Here is a 26,355-nt window from a genome sequence, read left to right as displayed (position 1 = left end):
AGATTCGTATGCTTTTTAATAAACAAAAATATATATATTTGAAAAAGTAAAATGTACAAATGATTATCCAAAATGAATATCGAAAAAGCTATCGATATAAATAAAAGCTGTTTACCAAAACATCGATTGCTATTAAGAGGCTGACAATCGCGTTTCGTTCCACCACCAGTGTGCGCAAGATATTGGCTGCAGCTGCAGAAAAAGCAAATTCCTTACACCAACGATTATTTTATTTAGTTTAAACTCAATGTGACTCGACGCACACAAATACAAAGTGTATATTTTACTAGCTAAACAAATTACGATTAGTTTTTCTTTCCATCGATTGACGCGCGCTTGTGCAGAGAGAACATTGGCATGTGGTTTTCGCTTCGATTTTTAGTGTGAAAGCAGCCACAACACATCCAAATAAAAAAAATGAAATAAAAAATGGCAAACACATGCACAACTACAACAAATGTAGGTATTGTCGAGCAACAACAACGATAAAGTTGTGCTGAAAATGAAAATTCAATAATTCGTGGATTGTGTGGGTTACATATTCAAAACAAAACAAGCTTGGAAAAAATTATGAAATATGAGTAACATTCACGCTGATGAATGAGTGCGCGAGTGCTGAGTGCTGAGCAAATGATGACAGTGTTTTATAATCGCACATTTGTAGTGGGCGCGCTCCTCGACCAAACACAAACACACACACAACCAGTGTCATATGAATACGCACAATACATTCCTGCGCCCACGCATCCCATTTTTGACCTCCCCTACTGAGCATAACCAGCAGCAGCATCCCCCATTCCAAATCCCAGCCCAGCTGATTCATGTTTGGCAATGCATGCGGAACACACTTTAAATAAATTCATTTTACAAATTACAACGGTGTCGTCTAATGACCCTGCTCCACTGACGGCGACGTCGTCTTCGATGGCAGCGCTGCTTATATAAGTGTGCGATAAATATGTGTATATTGTGTGTCTGTGTCGGTGCGTATGCCAAAAAATTGAGTACACCGTAAAAACAGCCAGAACGAAGCGAGGAAAGCCAAAAACAACAGCAGCAGCAATAGGCAAACTATTTAAGCACAAGCTGATGCCAACAAAGGGAAACGAAACTTTAACAAATTAGTATTTGGCTTTTTCTCTTTTTTGTTTTTTTTTTTTTTTGGCAAGCGTCGCCATTGCTGCAGCCAGCCATTGCTTGCCTTTGGCTTTCAAATTTATTTTAGAGAATTATGCCATTCATCCATTCAGTTTTGCTGGCAACGCGCGCTTAACAGTGGACAGTGAAACGAAACGTAACACAGCTAAAAAATAAAAATAAAAAAATTAAGTGGAAAATGTCTCGAACAAGACGCGCGAGAACAAAAATCAACAACAACGGGAACAAGAGCAACGGCAGCCAATAGCAATTTGCTTTTTTTTTCCCTTATTCCCTTACATATCATTCGCTTCGCTGCTGACATCGCCGGCTTCCACTCACATTCACACTTACGAGTTTGTTGTGTTTGTGTTTGCTTCTGTCTATATGTAAATTTCTATTACGCAATGCAGCTGCTGCAGTGGAAATGGCTAAGCGTCGATAGCAAAAAAAACAAAATGAAATAAATTAATAAGCAGTCGCAAAATTCGTTCACTGTTATCGCAATTATCGCGAAACCTTTGTGCTCGCTCGATCTAACGGCGACGGTCAGGGAATACCTCCGATGTGGCGCGCAGTGGCTATTGCTTTCCATGCAGTCGACGTCGCCGTCGACATCGCCGTTCGCGTCAGCGTCACATGCTCTTATTAAAACAGCCTTTGTGCGTCAGCGCCATTGACTTCGAATTGCCTTGAAAAGCTTTTGGGCAGAGGAAGTGCAACTTTTCACCGCAATTTCGCTCCCACTAATAAGTTGTATTCGAGCGAGTGCTTGCTTGCTGTTTGTGTTTTGTTTACAGTTTAATTACACGGTTTTACGCTCCGCACGCCGCGCCGCACCATGTTATATTATATCGCTTCGTTTGCGAGCTGCAGAGTCTGCTGCGATACGTATACGCCGCGTTCGGCACGTAGTCTGAGTGTCTGTCTGCTTTTTGGCCATCTCTCTTTGACTTCATACTCTTAAATAAGAAGCCAACAACAATTACCAATCGAACTTTCAATTCAGTTGGAGTTCTCTTCGTGCAGACTCCATTTAACCCACTGCCAGATGGACAATGATAAATCAGTTAACATTTGCACGACAGTCAGTACGCAACGCTTTTAATATTTGTGAATGTGCGCGGGAAATTATAGGAAAAAATATATTGATCCCTTTTCTAATAACGTATGAATTTATACATATTTGGGAGTTATTTATCGATACAAACCATTGCTGTTTAGTCCTATGATCGCTATCTTGTTGGATGCAAATTTTTACCAGTTTCAAGTCGAGTGTGACCAAATCAGAGTTATTGATAAACTCTTCAAAAAAGCGAACTGTTGAACCTATGAAAATATATATAATGAAAATAAATCAATTTCAAACGTAAACATAATTATATTACGATTTTGTATGTAGTAGTGATCAAAAACTTAAAATTATTATATTAAAAGGCTTTCCTTATACCTGATGATCAAGTTGTGCAATTCGCATGACAAAAATATTTTGCAATTTTAAATCAAATGTGACATTTGGATAGCAAACGAATTTCATATAAGATACTGCTCGTGGTATCTTGAAGAAGATAATGATTTTTCATACGCATAATAATGATAAATAAAAAATAAAAACAAATTTTAATCAATCAGTATGTTTAAATAATCAGTTGTAATGATAAGTGATATTGAGTCGGAGCTAGCTTCGGCAGCAGAACTTGTGTGTAAATGTGCGAATTATGCTTGTGATAAATTAACGCTAAAATCCTTTGACGTTTCACTAATATTTATAGTATTAATAATCATTGCTTTGACGTTGACTTTATCATCGAAACTTGGGCAGCAAGATAAGCGCCCACTCAATAATAGAAAGCAAATGGGGAAAACGCGCGTAGTCTGGGTGCTACTTGTTGCTAGCTGTTGGCTCTTAGCTGTTGACTAAATATTAGTTTCGTTTGAGAGTCGGTGAATTAACAAGCCGATGTATATTTCCAATTGCAGAAAATCAACTAACTACACATTGACCAGCCGATAAAACGATTATATTTACATCGGTATCGATAACGACAATATATTAAAATTCTTCAACATTTATGCTATCCGCAACATTGGGGGCCAATGGCGGCCAAATGCCGCTCAGTCCCTCGGCGCAGGCGACGCTCAGCAAACACTTGCCCAAGCTGCAAACAAAGCGACTCATGCAACAGGCGACGACGCCCAACAAACCACAGACCGCGGATGCCAGTTGCCTAACTGGTGAGTTGTGCAATTGTTTGACTGTAATTAACCCCTTGCTAATTACTTCCATCTGTTCACACCCTCACAGATTTGTGCAGCAACGAGAATTTGCCGGAGGTGGAAATATTTTCATTGCTGGAGGAACAGATACCCAAATATAAAGTGCGAAATGATTTCCTCACTGATTTCTCTGGCTATGCGAATGAGGATTGGTTTGTGCCAGCTCCAGCGCTGCCCATTCCGGTCGAGGGTCTCGGATTGACCAAGGAACAGACTAGAGAGTGCCTAAACTATTTCCGTGAGTACTGCACTAATCAGCAATACTAATATTAAGTTACTCAAACGCTATAAATAGTTTATGAAGTTGTTTAAACAAATTGTCTGACCTTGTCTGATAAGCTTATAAAATATAATTCTATATACATATACATATATGATACTTTAATTGCCCAATATCCACCCATTCATAATTGCTCAATTGAATTCATTTTGTATGTGTAAGAATTTCTCAATCCGTTGCTATTATAGTTATATAATAGAGCAAAAATTGAATCAGTTTGTGCATATTGTCATTATAGAATATATATTTATATATTCATATACTACATATCGTCTATCTCTTGTTTTTTGCCAAGTTTTATTCATTTTTAAAGATCTTTAAAAAAATTGTTTATCTCTGCCGCATGAAAGACAAAACGCAATTCTCTTTTATCTACGCAACGCAAAGCAAGATAAAAATAAATTCTATATGTATTCTATTTTTTGCAAATGTGCCGCGTTTTTGACGCCAATAAACTTGTGACAAAGTATTATTAATGCGTCTCCAAAATTTACTTAAAGGATTTGACTATGTACAACAAATATAATACTGTATATCAAAGTGTAATTTGTAATGTTAATTTGTTTTGCTAACCATCTGTTGAATATTCATATATTATGTGTGAGCAGCTATATTCTCAAATGTTATCGCAATACCTATTTAAAAATTGCGCCAAGCTTTCTTTCACTCATATCACAATACTTGTTCGTATGTTCAGTGTTGCGAACTGGAAAAGCTCTCTTTGCCATTCGCACAAGATAAACGATATTTGAGTTAATTTATATTTTCCTATATATTATTTGGTCAGAGCTAATATTAAATATTTGGCATTGACTTTTTTGTTTCTAAGACATACTTTTAAATGAAAGACATATTGAATTATTATTTCGAATATGCCTAATTTAGTTTTAATTTAGCTGGTCACACTGGCATCAGCTGGTGTTGTCATTCGCCGTTTTGACATTCACACCGCAATCAGCTGTAGTTGGAGCCGCCGCCAACGGGTTTGGGGCATTGCCTAGCCTTTGTCATTCCGCGTGCGTCGTCGATGTGTGTGCATTTCAAAAGATTTTGCCAACTGACGGCGTTGCGCCGTAAGCAATGAATAGTGCCAAAAGAAATTCGTAAGCGTCGTGCGCGTTTTTGTTTAATATGTAATTTAAAAATATAAACACGTCGACATTGAACCAAAAATATGAGACGTTTGCTGTGTACCCAGTGAAATTGTATGCGTGCCCCAATAAGCAAAAATAAATCATAATTACCAAAAATAATATCAAACTATAAAAGCGCTAAAAAAAAAAAAATGTGTTGCAAAACCATAAGCTAAAAACAATCGAAAATTATTACTAATACACGCACTTTGAGTGTGTTATTGTGTGTGTGTGTATTGCTCATTTGTGCAAAAAAACGAAGAAAAGGAAAAGAAATACAAGAGCTAAACGAAACATTTGGAATTTCTCCAAGTGCTTCAGCTTGCCGCCGCCTGGCGTCATACAACTGTATTTATTTTTAGGACGCGCACACAGCAACAGAAACTTTGAACTTGCTTATGAATTACGAAGAAAACGAATTGCCATTGCCTGTTTCTGTGTGTAAACACACGCATTTATGAATGGGGTCGCCATGCTCTCAGTGTGTGTGTGTGTAAGTGTAGGAGTTGTAATTCATAATAGGGCATGGGCATGGGCAGGGCAGGGTCTTCGTCTGTCAGATTAATTTGTTCTTGCTTGTTCTGCTGCCGCCCGCTGAATGTCTCCATTTGCTGGCTGCGCTTTACATAATCGTTTTTCCATGTGCCGCTATTCTGTCTCGCTGTTTGTCGCTTGCTGCTGCTGCCGCTGCTGATAAGCAATCAAGTGTGTTTGCCTATCGGAATTTAGCGTCTGTTCGTTCTCTACAACTGTCCGTCCGCTCGACACATCGGTCAGACAGACGAGCAAGCACAGCTGTTAGGTGTTTGCTCGGCTATTTGCTTGTTCGTCGCCTTTTGCATGCCATTCGTAATTTAACCATTTACCGTTGCGCTCTGTACATGCCGCTTATCCACTGCCAATTACAATTCCAGTTCCAGTGCCAGTGTCAGTTTCAGTTCCAGTTTGAGTTCGAGTTCGAATTCTTGTTCTTGCAACCGGCCATAGCTACGCTGATTAATCATTATCAGAAAATATTTATGGCTACGTTGCTCTTGCTCTTGGCCGTATCGCATCAATCAGACACCGCCGCCGCTCTTGTCAGCTGTGCGTGTGAGTTTATCTTTTGCGTTTAAAGCAACCCGCAAAAACGCAAACGCGTTGCGTTGGTTTACTCATCACGAGAATAAACCGCAATAAAAGTGGACGTTGCTGTTGTTAGCTATTAGGCACGTTAAATTGCTGATCATTTCCCCCCGACCCACATTGTTGGCTATTTTTATTGGTGTTAAGCTGGTGCCGGCCAACATACAATGCACAAACTGGCAAAAATGTGTGCCATGTGTGTGTGCTTATGCTTGGATATAATACGTATTATATCCGAGGGGGGACCGCGAGCACTTCTTTGCCAAACACAAACAAAATGCTAAATGACATATTTAATTGCGTCATTTTACAACACTACACACCTCTGGCTACTGTTCGCCAATGGCCAACGGTTGTTATACAGTTGTGTGTGAGTGTGTGAATTTCTTGTGTCTTTTGTGCCATGTATGTATGTATTTGTGTATGTATGGCGGAGAGTGTTGTGTGTCTGTCACTGGCCTATTGATTAGGACATTCACATTGCGGTCCACAATTAGCGCAGCGAAATGGAGCGCAAAGTGTTTTGCTTTTCTTGCAGTTGAGCCAAGTGGAAATAGTTGCATATGCTATTAGTACACACACACACACAAGCATACGTACATGTACTTATCTCGCAGTGAACTTCCTTATTAGCAGTGTTGGATAGCGAGTGCATTCCTTGTGTTGTTTTTGCATTCAGCGCGTTGCTTGACCATACAAGTAGAAGTAGATTTAATTGGGCCCAACTTTTGCCAATAATTAATTACCACCAACAGCATTTTGTGAAAGTTGATGTGAACCAAAAAAAAAGACAAAAAAAAACTACATTGAAACTACAAAGTTTGTCTTATTTTAGCTGCTGCTTTAAACCGTTTTCATTTCATTTTCGCGTGTGAGCACGATTGATTGGCATTTTTTGTATGTTTATTATCATATTTTTTCTTTCGCCACTAACAAAAGTGTATTATTTTGTTGTTTCATTCAGCTGTCTTCCTTTACATAATTTTGATAGTTTTGTCATTCAAAGCCAATTAGCCAATCAAGCAATGCCATTCTTGAGTCTCTCACATGTTTTATTATCGATGCGATAGCGTAATTTACATTAACCCACTAAAGCCCCGCGCCCCTGTCTGTGCACGCGTTGCCTTTATAGCCGAGGCTTACCTTTTAAAGTCTGACTCATAAAGTGTGTGTGTATATACATATATATATATATTTATATACGTATACAGATATTAATGAATATCATTTGAGGGCTCTACGCCTGTAGCATGTCGATGAACCACTCACATATTATTTGCAGTCGCTATATGCAATACTCTCTGTACTCTCTCTATCTCTCTCCCCCCCCCCCCCCCCCCCCCCCTCTCTCGCTCTGTCTTCAAATAGAAATAAACAAATTCTGTTATTAATTTAAATCCTCTTGGGTTTATTTTTTTATGCTTGTCATAATTCCAGTTTGTTTGCTTATATATTTAAAAATTATAGTGTATTCCAAGACTGTGTCAAAGTATTTATTTCTTTGCAATTTCGCTTAAATGGTGACTGCACATTAATCAAACTGTTTTGTGTTGATTCATTCAAGTTTATAAGAGAAGACCCATGTTGGCTTAAAATTTTAAATTTTAATATAATATATGGTATATTCCGGCATATGTACATATGTATCCGATGATATGATAAAAAGAATTATTTATGATCTAAACTAAGTTTATAGGTTGAGAGTTTTTTTGAGTTTATATATTTAATAACAGTGAGAGAAGATAGAGAGAGACAAACACAGAGTTTGTAAATAAGGAATATTAATTCTGATTCCTTAAGACAAATGCCTAAGAAATATGATTTATGCATATGGCCAGCCTATCTATATATAGTTTTTTTGAATATGCTAAAAAACAAAATGAAAGATAATTCTAGTATAATTTTTTACGACAATGAATTTGCTTAGCTAGCCCGAGTATTATCTATTTTCAGATAGCCATTGGTTCTGCTTGAATATTGCCTTCTTTTTATTGCTGATCATCTCTCAGCGGAAAATTCTATTTGGCACAAGCTATAACGGTTGTTTGTTTTTTAGCTCAGCTCAATTTTCTTTCTTTCACTCTGTTCGACCATAAATTATGATCTGATAGTTATCAAGCGCAGCAGCAGGGGCAGCGGCATCGGCAGTAGATAGAGCAGCATCATCAGCCTACATCAGTGGCTCTTAACTTAATGTTGCATCATTTCCCCTTTTACTTTAGCTGGTCATCTCAACGTCCTCCGCTTAGATGGGTTCTACATTTTCTCAGCCCACACACACACACACTCACACATAGACACTCGCCCAGACCCAGTTAGGAAAGCCCACTAGAGCTAGCTACGTGATCGCCGACATGTTATGGCTGAGTGGAAAGGCGCATCTTTCGAGCTGGCTAATAAAATGTAAACTTGTTTTATGCTCGACATTTTTCCGAATCCAAGGGCCCACCTCATCAGAGCCATTCTTCAGTTTTAGTCAGTCGCTCAGTCCACACGCCGTTGTTCAGTTGTGCCTCTCCCTTCTCTCGATCTCTGGATTTTGAAATATTTTCCACTTGCATTGTATGTTAATGCTGCAGCAGGCAAACTAAAGTGTCATGAATGGCAAGTGGAAATGCTGTATTATGTAAATTGGAATTTTGTAATTTGTTATAAGCCATTGTCTAAAGTAATATATGTATGGTATCTATATACATATGTGTGTGAGTCAAGACATTCATATAGTGCTGCAAGTGTTTAGATAAACCAAAATAGACCATCGATAAGTGCGTAACCATAAAGATAATAAACATATTTACTTGAGCGGCCGTGAGTCAGTTTGATTATAGCCAAATGCGCATTTGAGTTGATCAATCAAATCAGTAGGACGAGGCGTTGTAGAAGTGTTATGACTTGACTGCAGTCAGCACGAAATCGTGATATTCATATATATATTTGGTTGTGTTACTCAACACTGAGGGGACTTGAGGCTATGTCGAGTGTCTTCCAGCTCACATTTAGAACTTTCTGGCAGTGCTTAAAGTTAATGTAGCGCAAAATATGAACTGTGCACGAACTTAGTGGAAACACTGTATTCTGAGTGGAGTCAACATAACAAGTGGGAAAGCTATTAGAGCCCTCAATCAAGCCAAAACGGAATCTAATTGCTTTTCAAATTATAGCTGAATTTGTAAACTTCGCTTGATATTAGCTAAATTGATTTATTTAGCTTGTAAATAGCTAAATTGGCATATTTAGCTTGGGCTGTTAGCCACAACAGGACTCAATTGAGAATGTGCACGTTGTCCAACACTGGCATTTGACAGACATCCAACTTCACATACTCATTCATAAATTTCTTTGGTACATCAACATTAAATTGCAGCATTTAAAATTAAAATTAATTGTTCAATGTGCGCGTAAACAAAAAGAGAGGGAAAATCAAGTGTGAAACTTGTTAGCCAAATAAGACAAGACAATGCGCTGGCTTTCAAAAACCAACAACAACAACAACAAAAGCAACAATCTCAAATGCCACTATTTAGCAACAATTCAGCTCTAAAGAGCAACGATCTGCAACAACAGCACCAACAACAACAACAAAAGCCACATTTAAATGTGAAACTAACAACAACAACTGTAGCTCTGCCCATCATCCCTGAGTTCACGCTGGAGCCGGAAGACGACTCTGATGGCTATCAGCGGAGCTTTGTCGCCGGCCTTGAGACGCAGCAGGAGGAGCAGCTGCTGAGCAGCTCAATGGTACAGCATGTGGCCAGCAACAGTTCGCTCTGCTCGCTGACGTCCAACTGCAGCAGCAGCAGCAACATGAGCAACATGAGCAGCATGAGCAACATGAGCAACTGCAGCAGCACCTCGACAATCAGCAAACAGCCTTCGAACGCCAGCAAACACTTTGAGAACACGTACAAGCTGCTGGGCAAGCAGCTGGAGAGCAATTGCCAGCGCACGGCGGATAAGCTGCAGCAGCTGGACCAGCAGCTGGACAGCCTGGACAGCCTGAGCAGCTCCTGTGCCTCGATGTCGGCGATTGTCAATGGCACCGAGCCGCCACCCACGCGACTTGAGCTCGAGCTGGAGGCTGTGGATCGCATGCGCGTCATTGTGCAACAGATGAAGGCGACGCCGCAAGAGGCAACAACGAATGCCTCGGCGCCGCTGCTGGCGCTGCTGCACGACTTTGCGGCCAAGGGACAGCCAAGGCGGGACAGCACAGCTCAGGATGACAGCACGCCCAGCACTCCAGTGCCCAGTCCCATCGCGGGCGTCCTGCCCGTCGAGGGGCCCAACTTTGAGCTGCCCGCGCAGCTGCTGCAGTCGGCCAACTCCTGGGAGCTCATGTACTACGCCTCCAAGAACGTCGATGGCCAGAACTGTCTGAAAGTGGTGCGCAGCCTGTTGACCAACAAAGGTAAGCATCACCCACTGAAGCACTGAAGGCGCGAGCTCAACTCTTTAATTCGATTTGGAAATCTTTTACAATTGAATTGCTATCCAAATATTATTCTATATTCTGTCACTGCAAACACGGGTGAAAGTAAAATGCTGAACAAAATTCGTTTAGAATGGTGGGTAGAGAAAGTTAAGACAGTTTCTCTAGAGATGTCTCTTACCGAACTGATAAATATCGTACTTTAACTACCTATTTATAAAACAAGACATCATTTCAATAAATATGTAAAGAAAATACAAAAAAAACTAGGACTATTTCGCTCGCATATTTTAGTGGAATTATTTACTTTAAGATCAAATTAACTATAGCAAAATATGTAGTTTTATCTTAATAAGAAAAATCTAAATCTAAAATGATTTACTTTTTAAGAAACTACGAACTTAGTTGGAAATAACTTTATTGGCAGTAATAGATATGCGATTAGATATCAAGCAAAGAGCTGGTGCTGAGGCGAGTTGTGGAAAGGCTTTCAGATATATTTGGAAAATATGTTGACTAAAGTCGCGTCTAATAGACATTTAATTTATTGAAGTAGATGTGAAGATTTACGTCTGCAAGATATAATATAAAAATAATTATATATGAAGTAAAAGATAATTTTCAGCTAAAGTTCATATGTCTTCATTATTGTTACGTGTTTTTGTGCCTTTTCGTTTGATTGCAATAATTATTAATAATAATATACATGTATGTGAGTCCCCTAATAAAGTGCAGACTTTATGACCCCCTTAACTATTTTAGCATATTAATTTTGTTGGACATTTATAGGTATATGGGTATATATATGAGTAATAGATAGGCAAAATGTTATATTGAGAAAAAATGCAAAAAATAAATGGGGATATACTATACTAAGTACTATACTATTTCATACATTAGTTCTGTGCCAATTAAACCTCTCATCCTAATTGCATAATGTGTAACCGCGCCCAACAACAAATGGCAATTTTGAGTCGCTCCTCTTTGTCCCAAAGACCCTGTACAAATGGCCTAAATTACCACTCACTCTTGTTCAGCAACACCTGCGGGATTCTATTTAGCTATATTTCCCTCTTCCTCTTTCTCTGATGAGGGAGTGATAAGTTAGAAATGAGAAGTGTGCTCTCAAGCCGCAAACTCACTGGGATTACAGCTCCACAACAAGCTCTTAGCCACTCCGTAATACTATAACAGCAGTTAATTAAATAGAAAACAGACTTTACTCTTAATTAATAATTAAGTCAAATATTGATATATGCATATGTATTTACACCTAAAGAAAGGGTTTATTTCGAGTTCATACTTTTTGATATGCTAGTTTTATTTTTTGTTTATTTCAATTATTAATCAGCTGAAATTTCAGTCATATAAAATATATATAAAACTTTTTTATACATTCTTTATAATACCCCCTTTAGATTGAATTGTTGACAGTTTATATTTACAAAATTTATACCCAGGCTGGCCATTTGGGCAGGCGTCACTTAATTAGGTTATTAAAGCTGCCATTAGGTGCTCAATTAGCTTTCACAGGTGCGAATTATCTGACTGAGCCTCATTATCCATTATCGCTGGCCTTATCGCCTGCTTGTCGGCTTATCAGTGTCAAGTGCAGCGGGGAGAGCTCGTTCCGCTGCAATTGGTGGCGGTGTAGAAAGTCACTGGACGTATCTTATCGTTAGTAGTTATATTTGTCGATTGATTAATGTTTTCTCAATTAGAATTAGTTCTTTACTTGATTTTTTATTTGTATAATTCCTTTGTTGTGGTGGACGTGTTTAGCGGCACGACAGCAATTTTTTGTTTATTTTTTTTTTTTCGCCCGTTTCTCTTACTAATTCCCATTTCAGACTTTGTATTTGTGTTTTCTTGATATTTGCGGAAGGCGTTATCGATATATGAATAAATATATGTATTTATATCATACGTACATATACATAGGTAGAATAGCTTTTAGCAAGTTAAAATAATCCATTAAAGTTCGAAGCACATGATCTCATCTTAAGCTTTTTATGCCCTGAACGTGTGGGAAATTAACTTTTTTAGGGTATATTGGTTTTGTTGCAATCCCCGTAACAGAGGAGAGAGAGAGAGAAAATGTGGGGTATGACTCTACTGCATTTAGCAAAATTGATGTGAGCTACAGACTTCAATAGGTCACATAGATTTCACATCGAATCAGCGATAAATTTTCCATTATCATCAAATCGATTGAGGTCGATGTCGAATTACAATTATTTTGACTACATCTCACAAGTTAAAGAAGAAGAAACCGGGCGTTAAAATATGAAACTCAGTTCGTATATTCCCAAGCTCAATAGATTAAAGAGTTACCTGTGGATAACTATGCACATTTCTCTCAAACAGAAAAGGCCTAATTTGATGTTTAGGGCATCTGTCAGCCGGTTTCACTCATCTACAGCACTCTTAACTTATTTTCCCTAACAGTTTTGCAACGTTTTTGCCGTTTTGTTTCTCTCCTTTTTTAAGGTCAGGTGCATAACGTTTTACACCTATCGCATGATTGACCAAAGCAGCGCTCTTATGACGGTTGATTAGATCAACTAAAACTGCCGATCATTCAGATTTTTCTTTTAATTTTATGACATTTGTTTTGTTTGTCTGTTTGTCTAGCTATTCGCAATGAAATGGGTAAATGGACGTATAGAGTTCTATTAGCGCTCCCAGACAAAAGTCGTTAAAGCTTGTAGCTTAATGATCGACGATGATTTAGAGAAAATACTAGACTTGCAGTAAATCGCTTGTAAGCACAAAAACTTGTCTTTTTTATGCTCCTGTAAGCTCAACTCGGGAGTTGTTCCCATGCCAGTAATTAGAGAAATACAAATGGATGTAGATAGAAATGTATGAATTTATTTATATATGTAGGTGTGCATATCGCTAAAGGTAAATCAAATTGAAATATAAAGCTGCCCAGCCAGAATCGTCAACGAAAGTCTTATATAACACTCGACAACTAATTGAATTTACACGTTTTTATTTTATTTGGGCTGAGGCACAGACACGTGCGGAGCAGTATTTAGCAGATTGAAACTGGAACTCGAAATTCGGTTCTACAAAAGTTCCAACTCGATCGGCGTTCGTTTGTAGTGCGTTGCATTATTTGTACCTGGATTTTATTGCCTCTATCTCAGTTTAGTGTTCCAGGGAAATTCGCTATCCTACTTTCCAGATATCCGGATACGCGGAAAATTACCCGCCACGACATCCGTGCTGAAAACATGAATGGGATTAGGATTCAGGTAGACGTATTCCGGTTTCCCTACTATAAAAACAAAGACAGTGTCAAATGATTAATGAGAGACATATGCATACATACATACATATTTCTGTATGTACATAATTGTGGTTTATGAAGCCCTTTGAATCATTAACTTGCTATGATTCAGTATCAGTGTAAAAAACAGAATTAAATTTAAACTAGTGTTTATTAAAAATAATTTATATATAAATTAAGATAACGAATTTGAATTCAAACCATTGAAGCCATTTGAGCTGTAAATTTTTTCAAGTTGGCAATGCTGTTAGGTTGCTAGCATTCTCTCACTCTCTTCTTTGGTGGATTTCAATATAACAGAACAGTCGCAGAGCGCTCATAACAGAGCAATAACAGTGCTTTGCCTCTCTCTTTTTCACATGTGGATGCTAACTTTGGTGGTGGATTCCACTACAGCAACAAATAACACAGAAGCAAATAAAATTCACTCTGAGCGTTTGTCGTGTATCTGCTAATCCGCAAATTACACAATTTGTGCCAATTGTAATGTTCAAAAAATACTAGAAAATATTGTCAAAAATTAAAACGAAAAGGAAAATTTCATTCAGTGCTACAATATATTTTCTAAAGTAAAAATCGAGTAAAATAAGCAAGCAATTTTCTTTAAAATTGCGAACAAAAACTTAACCCTCCTCTGGCTCATCCAATAACAACTCGAACTGCGTGTTTGTGTATAGCAAGGCGTGTGTGCGTGTGTAAGCGTGCGTAAGTGTATGTGTCAATCTGTCGGACGTCGCTGCTCCGTCACGAGTTTGGAGCGCCGTTTGCCCGGCTGGCGATATTTCTTTTTACCTTAGAATTCATTTGGAAGTTTTGTTGTTGTTTGCATTCGTTTATGTCTCACAACCTTTGGACTGGCCACAGCCTTGTGGCTATTGTGATTACCAACAGTGTTGTTGTTGTTATTAGTGCCAACCAGTGAAGTGAAACGCGCGTGAAGTTCGCAATCAAAACTAACTGAAAAAAACCAATCTGTGTGGCTATTTTCGACACGTGAGTTTTGTTCATTTGCCTAAATTTATTACTCGTAATTCCCGTAGAGCTGGCGGAGACAGCATATATACATATGGACATACATACATATGTTGATGCTGCATTTCTTTTCACCAAACATTTTTGTGGCTCTTCCTTTCACTTGAGTTAGGGAAAACGCCTTTTACTTCCAGCCTGCCTGCAGTTGCCTGCTGCGCTGCTCGCTTCCTCTGCCGTTGCCTCTCTCTCTGCTTGTACCACTGTTCGACTGTAGCAGCGCTGCCGCTGCTGCTGCCGTCAGTGTATGTGTGCACGTCGCGTTTGCAAGAAGTGGCTTTGAATTTGAGAGTTGAAAAAGTTGCGCTCACGGCTATAAATATATTGAAATACTCGTTTAGAAGTTCAAGCTAGGTTTTATTCGGTTTATGTTAAGTTTTTCGACAACAAAGCGCAAAAGCAATATTGCGCATACTCAGCGCGCGTCTAGTGGGTGGCAAAGAGCGCAGAGAGAGAGAGAGAGAGAGAGAAGAGAGAACGTGCGAGAGAGCAAATGCAATAGCAATAGCGATGACAGTTTTAGTTTCTCTGCTGACTTCAGACAATTCGCATTAATTTAGCAATTAATTTAAGTGTTTCATCTGCGGTTGACAATGCTTTTTTGACTCATACTGAAAAACAAACAACGATAAAACTACAAAAAAAATAGTCATGTGACCACCAATGTAACGTTGCAACCCCGCTGGATCCACAAACATCAGCGCAATAACAACAAGAACCACCACCGCCACCAACAAAGCAACCAAGTGCCTTGGCAGCAGACTTTACAATGAGATTGTTTATTACATAATACGCGATATAATCGAAAAAGCTAAATCGAAGCAAATTTAAACTTTTATAAAAAGAAACTCGCAGAATGCTGCGTGACTAAGGAAATTTGTGAGCACAGAACCCAATGAAAATAAAGCGAAAGACTTACATACATTGAGCATGACGCACGTAAACAATGGCAAAGGAGCGGCGTCAGCGCCAACAAAAGAGATGGAGAGAGGGCGGCAGTGGTGGTCGGCTGTCGGTGTGGCGCCTGCTGCCGGTGGCAGTGAGCATCGATTTTTAGCCACTGAGAATTGCAGTGCTAGCAGCAGCAGCAGCTCTCATGTGGATGCTGTGGATGCTGTTAGTGCAACAACAATAGCCGAGCATTGCTTAGAGGAATGCGCATTCGTTGCGTGCCAAACAAAAGCGTCGAGCGATTGGCACGACGACTTTTGCATCACAGAGGATGAACTTGAATATGAGGATGAACTCGAGCTCTCAGCTGGTTGCAGTGCAATAACAACAGCGGCGTCGACATCGGCAGCGACGCCAGCGCATGAGTATGGTCTGCCGACATTTGGTTTGGGAGAGCGGGAGCAGCAGAATGAACAGTTACTTATGGAAGGTATTTTAGGTCTTGGACATTTCTCAATTGCGTAATGATCTGGCAGCCCTGTTAAATCGATATGTCGATGTGTGCTTGCATTCTGATCTTGTATCTTTATTTATCGATAGTCTGTAACTTAAGTCGAATTGTAAGGCTCAGCTTAAACATTATCGATAGTCTGTAATTGAAGTCGAATTGTAAATATTAGTGAAAATATTGAATTTCATTGTATTAATTGGATAATATTTATTGCTTGCAGTTCTATGTGGTAACCGTGTTAGCCAGATGACTCGTGCCTACGATGATATTGAGGCCGTGACGCGTCTGCTGGAAGAGAAGGAAAAGGATCTGGAGCTGACGGTGCAAATTGGCAAGGAACTCCTCACGCAAAACAATGCACTAGAAGCGCGCGTAAGTGATCTGGAAACAGATCTTAAAGCCTCCAACGATGACCGCGCCCAGCTGCTGCACGAGTTGCACAAGAAGAACGAACTAATTTCGGTGCTCACCAACGATGCAGACGATGCAACTGATGCGGGTAAGTTGAATAAAAATTATAATAATATGCAAGTAATAATAATGAAATCATCCACCTTTAGATACGCCTACCATGTCAAAATCGATCACTCTGGACCTGCTGCAGAAGAAAGTGAACTCCTTGCTCGATGAGAACAAGACGCTGAAGAACGAGGCCACACAGCTGGCGCACCAAACGGACGAAGTGGAGGAGCACGAGCGACGCCTGATGGCGGACATCAGTGCCCAGCTGAACGATGCCAATTCACAGTTCGACAACCTCAGTCTGGAGCTGGAGCGACAGCGCGAGGAGAATCGACTGCAGCACGAGCAAATTGTGAGCCTTACTGCGCGCCTGGCCGAGGCGGAGATGCGACTGCATCAGCTGACCCAGGACAACGATGAACACCTATCGCTGCTGCATGTGACGAAGGAGAATCAAAATGCGCTCGCCCTCGAGCTGGTGGAGTTCAAGCAGCGCTACGAGGAGGTGCTGGCGCTACTGCACTCGGCCCAGGATCAGCTGAAGCAGCAACGCAAGCGGTCGCAGCCGCAGGCGCGCAGCTCCTTCCTGGGCGGCCTGGGCACGAACGGAGCCGCTGCCGCTGTGGCCGCAGAGTCGCTGCAGTCGGAGCTGATGGAGTCCTCGTTGTACTCGGAGAACAGCCTCGACTCGGGCATATCGGGCGATAGCCAGCGCTGCGCGGATCGCATCGGTCGCATGATGTCGCAGCTGCCGGGCGGCATGGGCATGGCGGCCAGCTTCGGCTCCAGCAGCATCTACGGGCCGCCGCCCTACAAGCGCGTCTTCGACACGGTGCGCTGTGCCACCAAGAACGGCAACTACATGGACAGCGGCAATGTGTCGATGACCCAGATGGGCGCCATGTCCATGAGCAGTTCGTCCGGTCCGCGCATGGCCTCCATGGCGTATCCGGCTGGGTCCTATTATCGCGGCAGCAGCAATTCGCTGGGCCTGAAGACGCTCTCGAGCGAAAGCCTTAACTCGCAGTCGGATGATGGCTATCCGGCGCAGCCTTCTGGCGTGCCTGGTGCTCCAGGTGCCAAGGAGCTGGAGGCGGCACTTAAGCGTCTGACGCCTGCCGAGGTACTGGCTCGGCGTGCGATGCTCTCCTATGCGCCCGCCGGCACCTACAACTACGATGACCCCCCGACGCATGGCCGCGTCGGAGCAGGAGCTGCAGCAGTCGGACAGCCGGCTGGACTCACTTTACCCATGGGTGTGCGCACGCCGGACAGCATCATGTCAACGGGATCGGGCTCATCTTCCGGTCTAACGACGCACCAGTGGCGCCTGCCAGAGAAGCTGCAGATTGTGAAGCCCATGGAGGGCTCCCAGACGCTGCATCACTGGTCGCGCCTGGCCACGCCTACGCTAAGTGGATTGCTGGAGGAGCGACCGGGCGTGACAATACGCGGCGGACGCGGCCTCGACGATCTGGGCATGCAGGTGTACACGCTGTCCGACGTCGAGGAGGACGTCAGCGATGATATTGGCCTGGGCAAGCAGTTCGAGGCGCCCGGCTGCACGTACACCTACACAAACAGCATGGTAATGCATCCGGATGATGGTTTCGTCAACGATTTGTCCTTCCTCTCCCAGTCACAGATGTCGTCGCGCATGGCCTCCACATCCACATCCAGACAGCCAAGGTGGGATACCAAATAACAAAAGTTTATTTAATTTATTTTATGCTCATTGTTTCTCTCTTGTGTTTTTAGTTGTCCGGCCACACCTCGTGCCGGCATGTCGCGCAAGAATTCGTGCTCCACGTTCTCGGTTAATCTGGGCTTGGCCGGCATGTTGAATGAGCGCGGCATCAAGGCGGTCACGCCCAGCGCTTTGAATACGCCCGCCGGCCCCAATTTCTCGCCCACAGTGACGCCCTGCAACAGTCCGGAGGGTTCGCCGCCGCGTGGCCAGTCGCCGGAGCCGCTCTTCGGGCTGCTCTCCTCGGGCGCTGATCTGATCAGGCGCAAGCTGGTGGGCCCCAGCGAGAGCCAGCTGCAGCGCAGCCTGAGCAAGCAGCAGCACCAGCAGAAGGTGATGCTGTCGCATCTGGAGCGTCGGGCGCTGCGCTCGCTCAATCTGATCGAGAAGGTGGAGAGCATCGGGCTGGAGAACATAATCAGCGCACAGCGCGGTCGCAGCGCCGGCATCGCCAATCGCAGCAGCTCGCCGCTCTCCCAGCTGAGCAGCTGTGGCAGTATCAGCGGCGAGAGTCTTCAGAGCTTGCACACGAACAGCAACCAGATCGTGGATGACATCCACTTTGATCGCGCACAAATCAAGGGTGTGCTACATCGCGGCCTCAAATCACCAACGCCGCAGCAGCCCGCAACGTCGACGGGCGTGGCCAGCGGCGGCAGCGCCACGACGAGCGCCTACAGCAGCGAGGACAGCGATGACCAGGGCATAGTGTTGCAGCTGAAGGCTAGGCCACAGCCGGCAACAGGAACAGGAGCAGGATCAGCCGGAGCAGGAGCTGCAAAAGCAGGAGTAGCACCAGCAGCAGCTGTTGCGTCCGTTGATGTTTCCGCCACAGCCAGTGAAACGCGACTCAAGCAAATGCAGCGACAGAAGTCGCGACGGAACCTGAAGAACGGCATGGCTGCCCAGCGACCCGATCTGGGCACCATAGCAGGCGCAGGCAGCGGCCGGCGAGTGCGGCCCGATCTCGGCAAGGTGGCGGACAGCAGTGCCTCAGCTGCTGGGGATGCCAAGGGCAGCGACAGTGAGGCGAGGGCGGCGCCACAGAGCATTACGCAGGCCTTTGTGGGATCGGTTAGTTCCTTGTTGTTTGGCCGCAAAGGAGGCTGGCTGTAAGAAGACGAAGAGGGGAGAGAGGAGAAACACACACACACACACATATACAAACACAAACATAGAAATACAGATGCGTCTGCTAGGGAGAGACTCGTTAAGGGAGCTAAGCGCGCCGGACTATGATTTAATTAGACTTTGTTCCATGTGAAGATTCGAATGAGATCAGTAGAGCCAAGCAAATGAGGGTGTACCGTTAGTTGTCGCCGTTGCAGCCGCCATTTTGTTAACGACTGTCGATGTGGATGTTGAAGTGGATGTCGATGTCGATGTTATGCAACACTGGCAACACACGCCTGCTGTCTTAGTGTTTGTAGCTGTGATTTGTAAATACTTGTAGTAAAATGTTTAAATTTAGTAGTTATTATTAATTAAAGAATCACTTGTTTTGCTTGTGCAACGGCGGCCAACTAAAAGCGATTATTAACAGCAGCAGCAACAACAACCCAGCAGGATAGTGCTAGAAAAACAAGAATACAGTTCCAAAGCAGCTTTTTATTTACTCAACACACTTAACGATATAAACTTATATATGATTTTTGCCAATTTTGTATTTATTTTCATCTATGTGCTTACTTAAAGGGTACGAAACGTAGTTTACGTATATACTATATAATTTTTAATTTTACTTTTATTTGGTTTTCTCGCTCGATAATAATTCGCTGTATAAACCGAAGAGTGTGTGAAAAGAATTATGTATGTATATAAGATATAATTAACTGAAGGTGGACTTGCAAAAAGGTATATATATTTTTTTACACATGTATATATATAGTTTACGTTTTTGCTTTCCACTCTAGCCGACTTACGTATATCACAAACAAGAAATTGAACACTATATATCTTTTTAACTGCCTGCATTATTCTAAAACGCTTCTGTTTCTGGTGCTTTGTGCGCAGCCATACAAAGAAAAAAGAAGAATATCCCAAAATCAATTTGTTTCTAGTCTTTACATACTACACACACACACACACACAAAGAAAAAACGCGGCACTCCTTTGGCTATGCGCTTAGCTTTATCAATGCATAGCTTCTAAACGGAGTGCACTGAACGAAACCCAATAAATATTTACTCTTATGCATACTATTTTAGTTTTTATTCTCAAAGTAAAGCAACTACAACAACAACATTTGGCTGTTAATCGGCAGTGCTGTTGGCTGGCATAGCATAGTTTGCAACACATGTTACTAGATCACTGTTAGCCAACAGCGTTCGCTGTGTGTGGAAGAGCCCTTATTCTATCACAAAATGACAAACAAAAAAAAAAAAAAAGAGGAAAGAACAACAAAGAAAAAAAGCAAGAAAAACAAATTTGATATATTATTTTGCATTATTTACATATACTTTGATTTGGGCAAAACAAAACGTATATCACTGATGAAATTATTGTATTAAAATCAAGAGCAACATAAATACATATATTGACGAAATTGTTCATGCTTTGAAAATTTAGGTTTACAGTTTGTAATAAGAAAAACCAAAACACACAAAAAAAAAAAAAAAGAAATAAAAAATTAATAAAAACCGGCATCAGAGCGAAACGAATGTGTGCCCGATAAAGTTTAAAAATCTAAAACAACAAGAAAATGTAAAATTTATTAGTTGTAACCATTATCAATATATATTTATTTACGTATGCAAAAATAAAGAGAACACGTTAAATAATAATCGACTTTTAGCATTATTTTGGGCCGAATTTCTGCGCTTTATTGAACATATGTATTTCATTTAGAAGAGAAATGGGTTACGCTCGAATCTGCACAAGATTTAAAGAGTCTGTCTTTCTAAAAAAATGTCATGGAAAACAAGTAAGAAGGCACCAGTCGAGACTGCTCGACTGGGAGATACCCTGAACCCTCTAAGCTACTAAGCTTCTACTCATTCTGCACTTCTTTTATGCACACATGCATACACACGCATCCACACGCACTCTGCTGACTGCGCAACTAGCAGCGACTGCGCTTGGGCTGCGCTGTAGTGTGAGCAATATTATTTATAAGAAATTATTTGTCAAATAATTTTTTTTGTAGATATACAATCTTAATGAAACTTTCGATAAAAGAGTTATCGAGTGAGTTATCAAAAAAATATGATAAACCCGTACTGCGTATGGTACACACGAGTATGCATGCTAAATTTCAGCTCTCTAGCTCTTGTAACTTCTGAGATCGACGCACTCATACGGACGGACAGGCGGACAGAGCTATATCGACTCAGCTCGTCATCCTGATCAAGAATATATATACTTTATGGGATCTGCGATGACTCCTTCTGCCCGTTACATACTTTTTCACAAAACCATTATACCCTGATTTCCCATTTTCAATGGGTTCAGGGTTTAATAAGTTAAAGACTCGAAGAATTTCTGTTAGCCTTAACAAAACTTTATTTAGACATTTACTACGCAACTTCTTAAGAATCGCATAGTCAGTTCATCATCATAGTAAAAGCTCGAATAGCATATTGAATCATATACGATGGTATTTCACGTAAAAATGGGCCATCTGCAAGTTCCCAAAATCGAACAATTTAAAATAGATTATTCATTTGATACAAAATGTTTAATTTTCATATATCGTTTTTATTTCATTGTAATGACTAACATTTTAAAAAATTACAATTCAATATTGGATAAATTAATTGTAAGCATATAATTTTATAATTTCTGCTTTATCCTGACTATACTTTGTTAAATTTGTTGTAAGGTTTGTATCATTTTCATTCATGTTCATTTTCTCAATTTTTTTTTCTTTTTTTTTTTAAGTGTCTGTGTTTTTGTTTCATCATATTTTATAGATTTATTTATATATATGTATATATATATTTATAAATAATTTTTGTTTTGCTGTGTATTTGTTGTATTTATGTGTATTGCAACGGCTGCATATAGCGTTTAAATGTATGTAGTCATTAATGTAAAATTTGTATGTACTTGTTAATTAATTGTTTATTTCTGTACGATTTAGTAGTATATAAATAGTTGTTATCCAGCGGAGTTTCGTATGTTACAGAGAGAATAGGGAAAGCGCATAGGATCCGACCATTATACCATTCCTTTAAGCACATCGAAATCAAAATTGTTTGCAATTACATGGAAAACCCGAAAGTACGTTAATTCGTTTACGGTTCAAGCAGGGTTCGACTTAATAGTTATGTAACTAGTCTATATTTTCTTTAGATTTACGTTTTCCTTTCGTTTTATTTGTATTGTTATTTAGAATATATTTCTCACTATGAAATGAATCGGCGTCTGAGCGCTGGCTAAACTAAACATGCGATTAAGTACATCATTTGCAGATCGTTTACATCAAATGCAGCGTTCAGTTTAAAGCAGATATCATTCCTCCATACATCTATATATATATATGTGTATATCCATATATCTATATATGTATTTATATGTATAGCTTTCTACACGTGATTCATTTATTTTTATCGTTATTGATTTCTTTTTTTTTTTTTTTTTTTTTGTATTTTTTCGTTTTTGGCTATATTGCAATAAAATATATATTTAGTCATATTATTGCCTATGGCGCCTGACCCTTGACATTAATTTGAATTCGGACTGGGATTTGGATTTGGAATCGGATCTGGATTTGGATTTGTGGATAGGTACATAATCGCTACTATTACAGATGCTATAGATGTTTATCTTTTTGCTACGATGCCCGGCCACACAACCATTTAATGGACACTTTGAGGGGGGGGCGTGAAATAAAATTAGAATTGCGTTTGTTTGGCGAAATATAAAATTAAATAAATTACATTAATTAATACATACAATAAATACAATTGTTGTTGCCAATTCATGCGAATTTCAATATATAAATATAACTGGGCTGTGATCGACTCGTCTATAGAATATTGGGCTGTTTTCAATCTGTCTCTTCAATCATACATTTTCTCGTTTTTGTGATTTTAGCAATTATACAGTTTTAGAATTTTTAGCGTTTGTTTTGGTTTTGTTTTGTTTTTGTTGTTTTCCTTTTTTTTGTTTTGAAAAAATGAACACTTTTTATCTGGTGGGAATATACATATGGTTTTGGAAATCTATTGCACAGAACATGAATTTTTGTGGCCATTTTTGTGCTTTAGACGCGCCTTCGGCTTGTATTTCTCCAAAAATGAGAGCTGCTTGGCATTGATAGCGCCGCGTCGCTTACTAAGAAAAAAAATGAGGAGAACGAAACAAATATTAATAATCGATTCCATAGATTTAAGATTATGACTCACTCTCTAATCATTTCAACAGCTGCTTCATATTTCAAGCCCAATTCGATGAGTGCAAGTGCAACCAAAACGGGGGCACGTCCCAAACCAGCCACGCAGTGAACGGCAACGCACGCCTCGGGGTTCTGCTGATATCTGTGGATGAGATAAAAGATAAATGCATGAATATATCAGTATATTTTGTTGAGCGCACAGTAAAGAGAGGTTTAGCTGTTGAAATTGTCATTGTTCATTCAGTGTGGTTCTAAAGGCTCGCTTTAATTGGTATTACAAGGCAACGCTTACCGACAAGTCTCATTATCAACGAATGCAGTATTATTGTATCTTGTATCTGTTTCATTTGCTGTCAGGGGCATTGTATCTGTATCTGTGTCTGAAGAAGCTGTAGTATTTGATGCTGTCGCTGCTGCTGCTGCTGCCGTTGCCGCCGACGCCGCTGCCGAGAGGCTGGCTCGAGCTGCCATTGGAGCTGTTTTTGGTATGTGTCTAAGCGAGAAACGCTTATGTCTGTAGTAGGATAGTGTGGCGCTTGTGGACTTTCTAAAACTAGCCAGCGGATAATAGCACACAAAACCAAGAAACGAAACGGAGTACACACATATACATATACATATACATATATATATTTACAAATCAATATATATATATGATATATACATATATGCATGGAGGAAGTAGGTAAGACTTTCGAAACCGAAATTAAATAGTTTATATTCAAGTATTTATGGGTATCTACTGTGAGGTTAAATCAAATTTACAAAGGCATCTAGGGAAAACTTAACGAAAAAGTGATATGGATATGGATATATTACATAAAGCAAATCATATTTATTTATGGTAAAAAGAAATGATATTCAATAAGTGTGATCTGGTACAGAGAGCTACATAACAGCAAGGCCTAAGCGCGGGCTACGGGATATGGTGCAGATATATGCAGGTATATATATATAGATACAGATATAATCGATGTTTATGTTTTAAATATATTGCTTGATGGGAGATTTGAAGCGCAGCTCTTTGAAATGTTGTTAGCAGCAGGTTAGTCGATGATTTGTTTTTGGAATTCGTTTTAATGTTCATCTCATTGTCGGTGTATAAAGCAACAAATAATACTGAATAAATTGATAAAAATCAACTTTGGTATCGCTTTTTTGTTTTTTGTTTTTGCAAATGAGCCTAAGCTACGGAATTTATATAAAATCATATTTAACTGGATTTGAAGAATAATTAAACGTCATTGCTTAGTTGATATAGAAATCGTTGTAAAATTCCCTGAAGCAAAGAACTAGTTCAGCAAACTGTTAGCTGAACTAATTCAGTCTATCAACAATAAAGTTCAATTGGCTATGAGCTACCCTCAGAGATCTGTTCTTCCAGCGGTTCTTAATAACTTCGTTATTTTTAACTTTGTTCACCTGTTCATGAATCATACGTTCTACTGAGCTCTATTCAGCGTCTGTTTTTGGTAGACTAACAAATACAAATTTATCATAATTAACTGAACTTTATCTATGTTCATGAACTGCAAAACTCACTGAACTAGGAGGACATAAAGGTGAACTTGTTCAGCAAGTTTAATTCAAATTCGGATTTTTTAAGTTTTAATAAAAAATAAAAATGTAATAAATTTTACAAAGAATTTTTGGACAAGTTTTCCATATATATCACCATAAATAGAAAAAAAAATCGTTCTCGATAATTTAAATTTCTGGGTTAATCGAAAAAAAAAAAAAAAAAATGATCCTCCCGTTTCGAATTATCGGGACTGGACTGTATATAACAAATCTAATAAAATCTTTTGTAAAACTTTGATAAATAGTCAAGTTACTTGTACTAAACATTTAATATAATTATATCTTTTGACTCTTATAAGTGCATAGTTCTCTAATAGAACTTTGAAATATTATTTTACAAATTTCTATATCATATAAGCAATTTCATTTCAATTAAATTCTGATAGCTCAAATTTCTGGTCGTCATTTAGAGAAAACAAAATATTAATTATAAATACTATGACTTCAGCTTGTTGAAGAAATGATATAGAAATCGGGGGTAAGGCACTTAGCTCAGACTTACTTGTCCTTCAACACCTCAAACCACTCGTCGACGACTTGCTGGGGCGGAAATGTGCCATCGTCGAAGGCTAGATCCTTAACAGTAATACCCTGGGCCTCCAGCTCGTCCGTATTGTAGCTGGGCTCGCACACCCGCACCACAGTGTTAACATGGTTCTTTTTAAGCTCCTGCAAAGCCCAGGAATAACAATGAATTATGATGGAAATGAAAGTTGGACATTTGTGACTTTGATACTCACCATTATATAGTGATTAATTGTTATGTCTGATGGTCGATCGGTGATTAGGAACTTCATGCCCTTATACTCAATAAGAGCTGGTGCTGGGCGCAGATCTTTTTGACGCATTTTGTTGCTTAACTTATAATAACTTTACAAATCAGTTGAATTACAATATGTTAATCGATCCTAATTCTTGTTTTTCAAACTAAGTTAATATTACGTGTTATGTGTATTTGTGTTAATTGTTTCAAAATTGTCTGGGCTAAATATAAATGTGTGTGTGTGTTTGTGTGTTTTGTTTTTCCTTGTTTGATTTGACTTTGGGAAGTTACGCGATTTTATTTAGATAGAAAAAAATTCAGCGTAATTTTAGAAATTGGTTTTGTAAAAAT

General features: G+C 39.9%; 2 protein-coding genes across 10 annotated transcripts; one reads left to right on the top strand and one right to left on the bottom strand.

Annotated features, from left to right (window-relative positions):
* The first annotated feature begins 141 nt into the window (after positions 1 to 141).
* On the top strand, positions 142 to 23,147 carry milt (trafficking kinesin-binding protein milt). 9 transcript variants are annotated; one of them, XM_018001863.2, is made up of 6 exons: positions 142 to 459; positions 3,118 to 3,372; positions 3,443 to 3,652; positions 16,334 to 16,612; positions 16,674 to 18,264; positions 18,334 to 23,147. In XM_018001863.2, exons 2-6 carry the CDS (start codon positions 3,210 to 3,212, stop codon positions 19,436 to 19,438), a joined length of 3,348 nt encoding a protein of 1,115 aa, XP_017857352.1. In that variant the 5' UTR covers positions 142 to 459; positions 3,118 to 3,209; the 3' UTR covers positions 19,439 to 23,147. The 9 variants fall into 9 exon arrangements, with proteins under 9 accessions (XP_017857352.1, XP_089319705.1, XP_089319704.1 ...); XM_089463579.1 differs by lacking the exon at positions 142 to 459 and adding an exon at positions 1,180 to 1,294; XM_089463578.1 differs by lacking the exon at positions 142 to 459 and adding an exon at positions 2,288 to 2,305.
* PRL-1 (protein-tyrosine phosphatase 4A family member PRL-1) lies at positions 22,883 to 26,214 on the bottom strand. The gene is made up of 4 exons (XM_018001882.2): positions 25,982 to 26,214; positions 25,744 to 25,910; positions 23,671 to 23,802; positions 22,883 to 23,599 (listed from the first exon to the last, which is right to left on the bottom strand). Exons 1-4 carry the CDS (start codon positions 26,087 to 26,089, stop codon positions 23,488 to 23,490), a joined length of 519 nt encoding a protein of 172 aa, XP_017857371.1. The 5' UTR covers positions 26,090 to 26,214; the 3' UTR covers positions 22,883 to 23,487.
* Positions 26,215 to 26,355: the final 141 nt, after the last annotated feature.

This window comes from Drosophila arizonae, chromosome 3 (assembly GCF_054131065.1).
Source record: "Drosophila arizonae isolate 15081-1271.41 chromosome 3, UAZ_ARI_1.0, whole genome shotgun sequence".
NCBI classification, from domain to species: domain Eukaryota; kingdom Metazoa; phylum Arthropoda; class Insecta; order Diptera; family Drosophilidae; genus Drosophila; species Drosophila arizonae.
This window is presented reverse-complemented; position numbering and strand designations above follow the sequence as displayed.

Bases quoted from the DNA above. Each gene is read 5' to 3' on its own strand.
- milt (XM_018001862.2), top strand. From the start codon at position 9,463: ATGCCACTATTTAGCAACAATTCAGCTCTAAAGAGCAACGATCTGCAA. The intron at 16,613-16,673 runs GTAAGTTGAATA...ATCCACCTTTAG, and splicing joins AGACGATGCAACTGATGCGG to ATACGCCTACCATGTCAAAA. The intron at 18,265-18,333 runs GTGGGATACCAA...TTGTGTTTTTAG, and splicing joins TCCACATCCAGACAGCCAAG to TTGTCCGGCCACACCTCGTG.
- PRL-1 (XM_018001882.2), bottom strand. From the start codon at position 26,089: ATGCGTCAAAAAGATCTGCGCCCAGCACCAGCTCTTATTGAGTATAAG. The intron at 25,911-25,981 runs GTGAGTATCAAA...TGGGCTTTGCAG, and splicing joins CAATTAATCACTATATAATG to GAGCTTAAAAAGAACCATGT. The intron at 23,803-25,743 runs GTAAGTCTGAGC...TCTCATCCACAG, and splicing joins TTTGAGGTGTTGAAGGACAA to ATATCAGCAGAACCCCGAGG.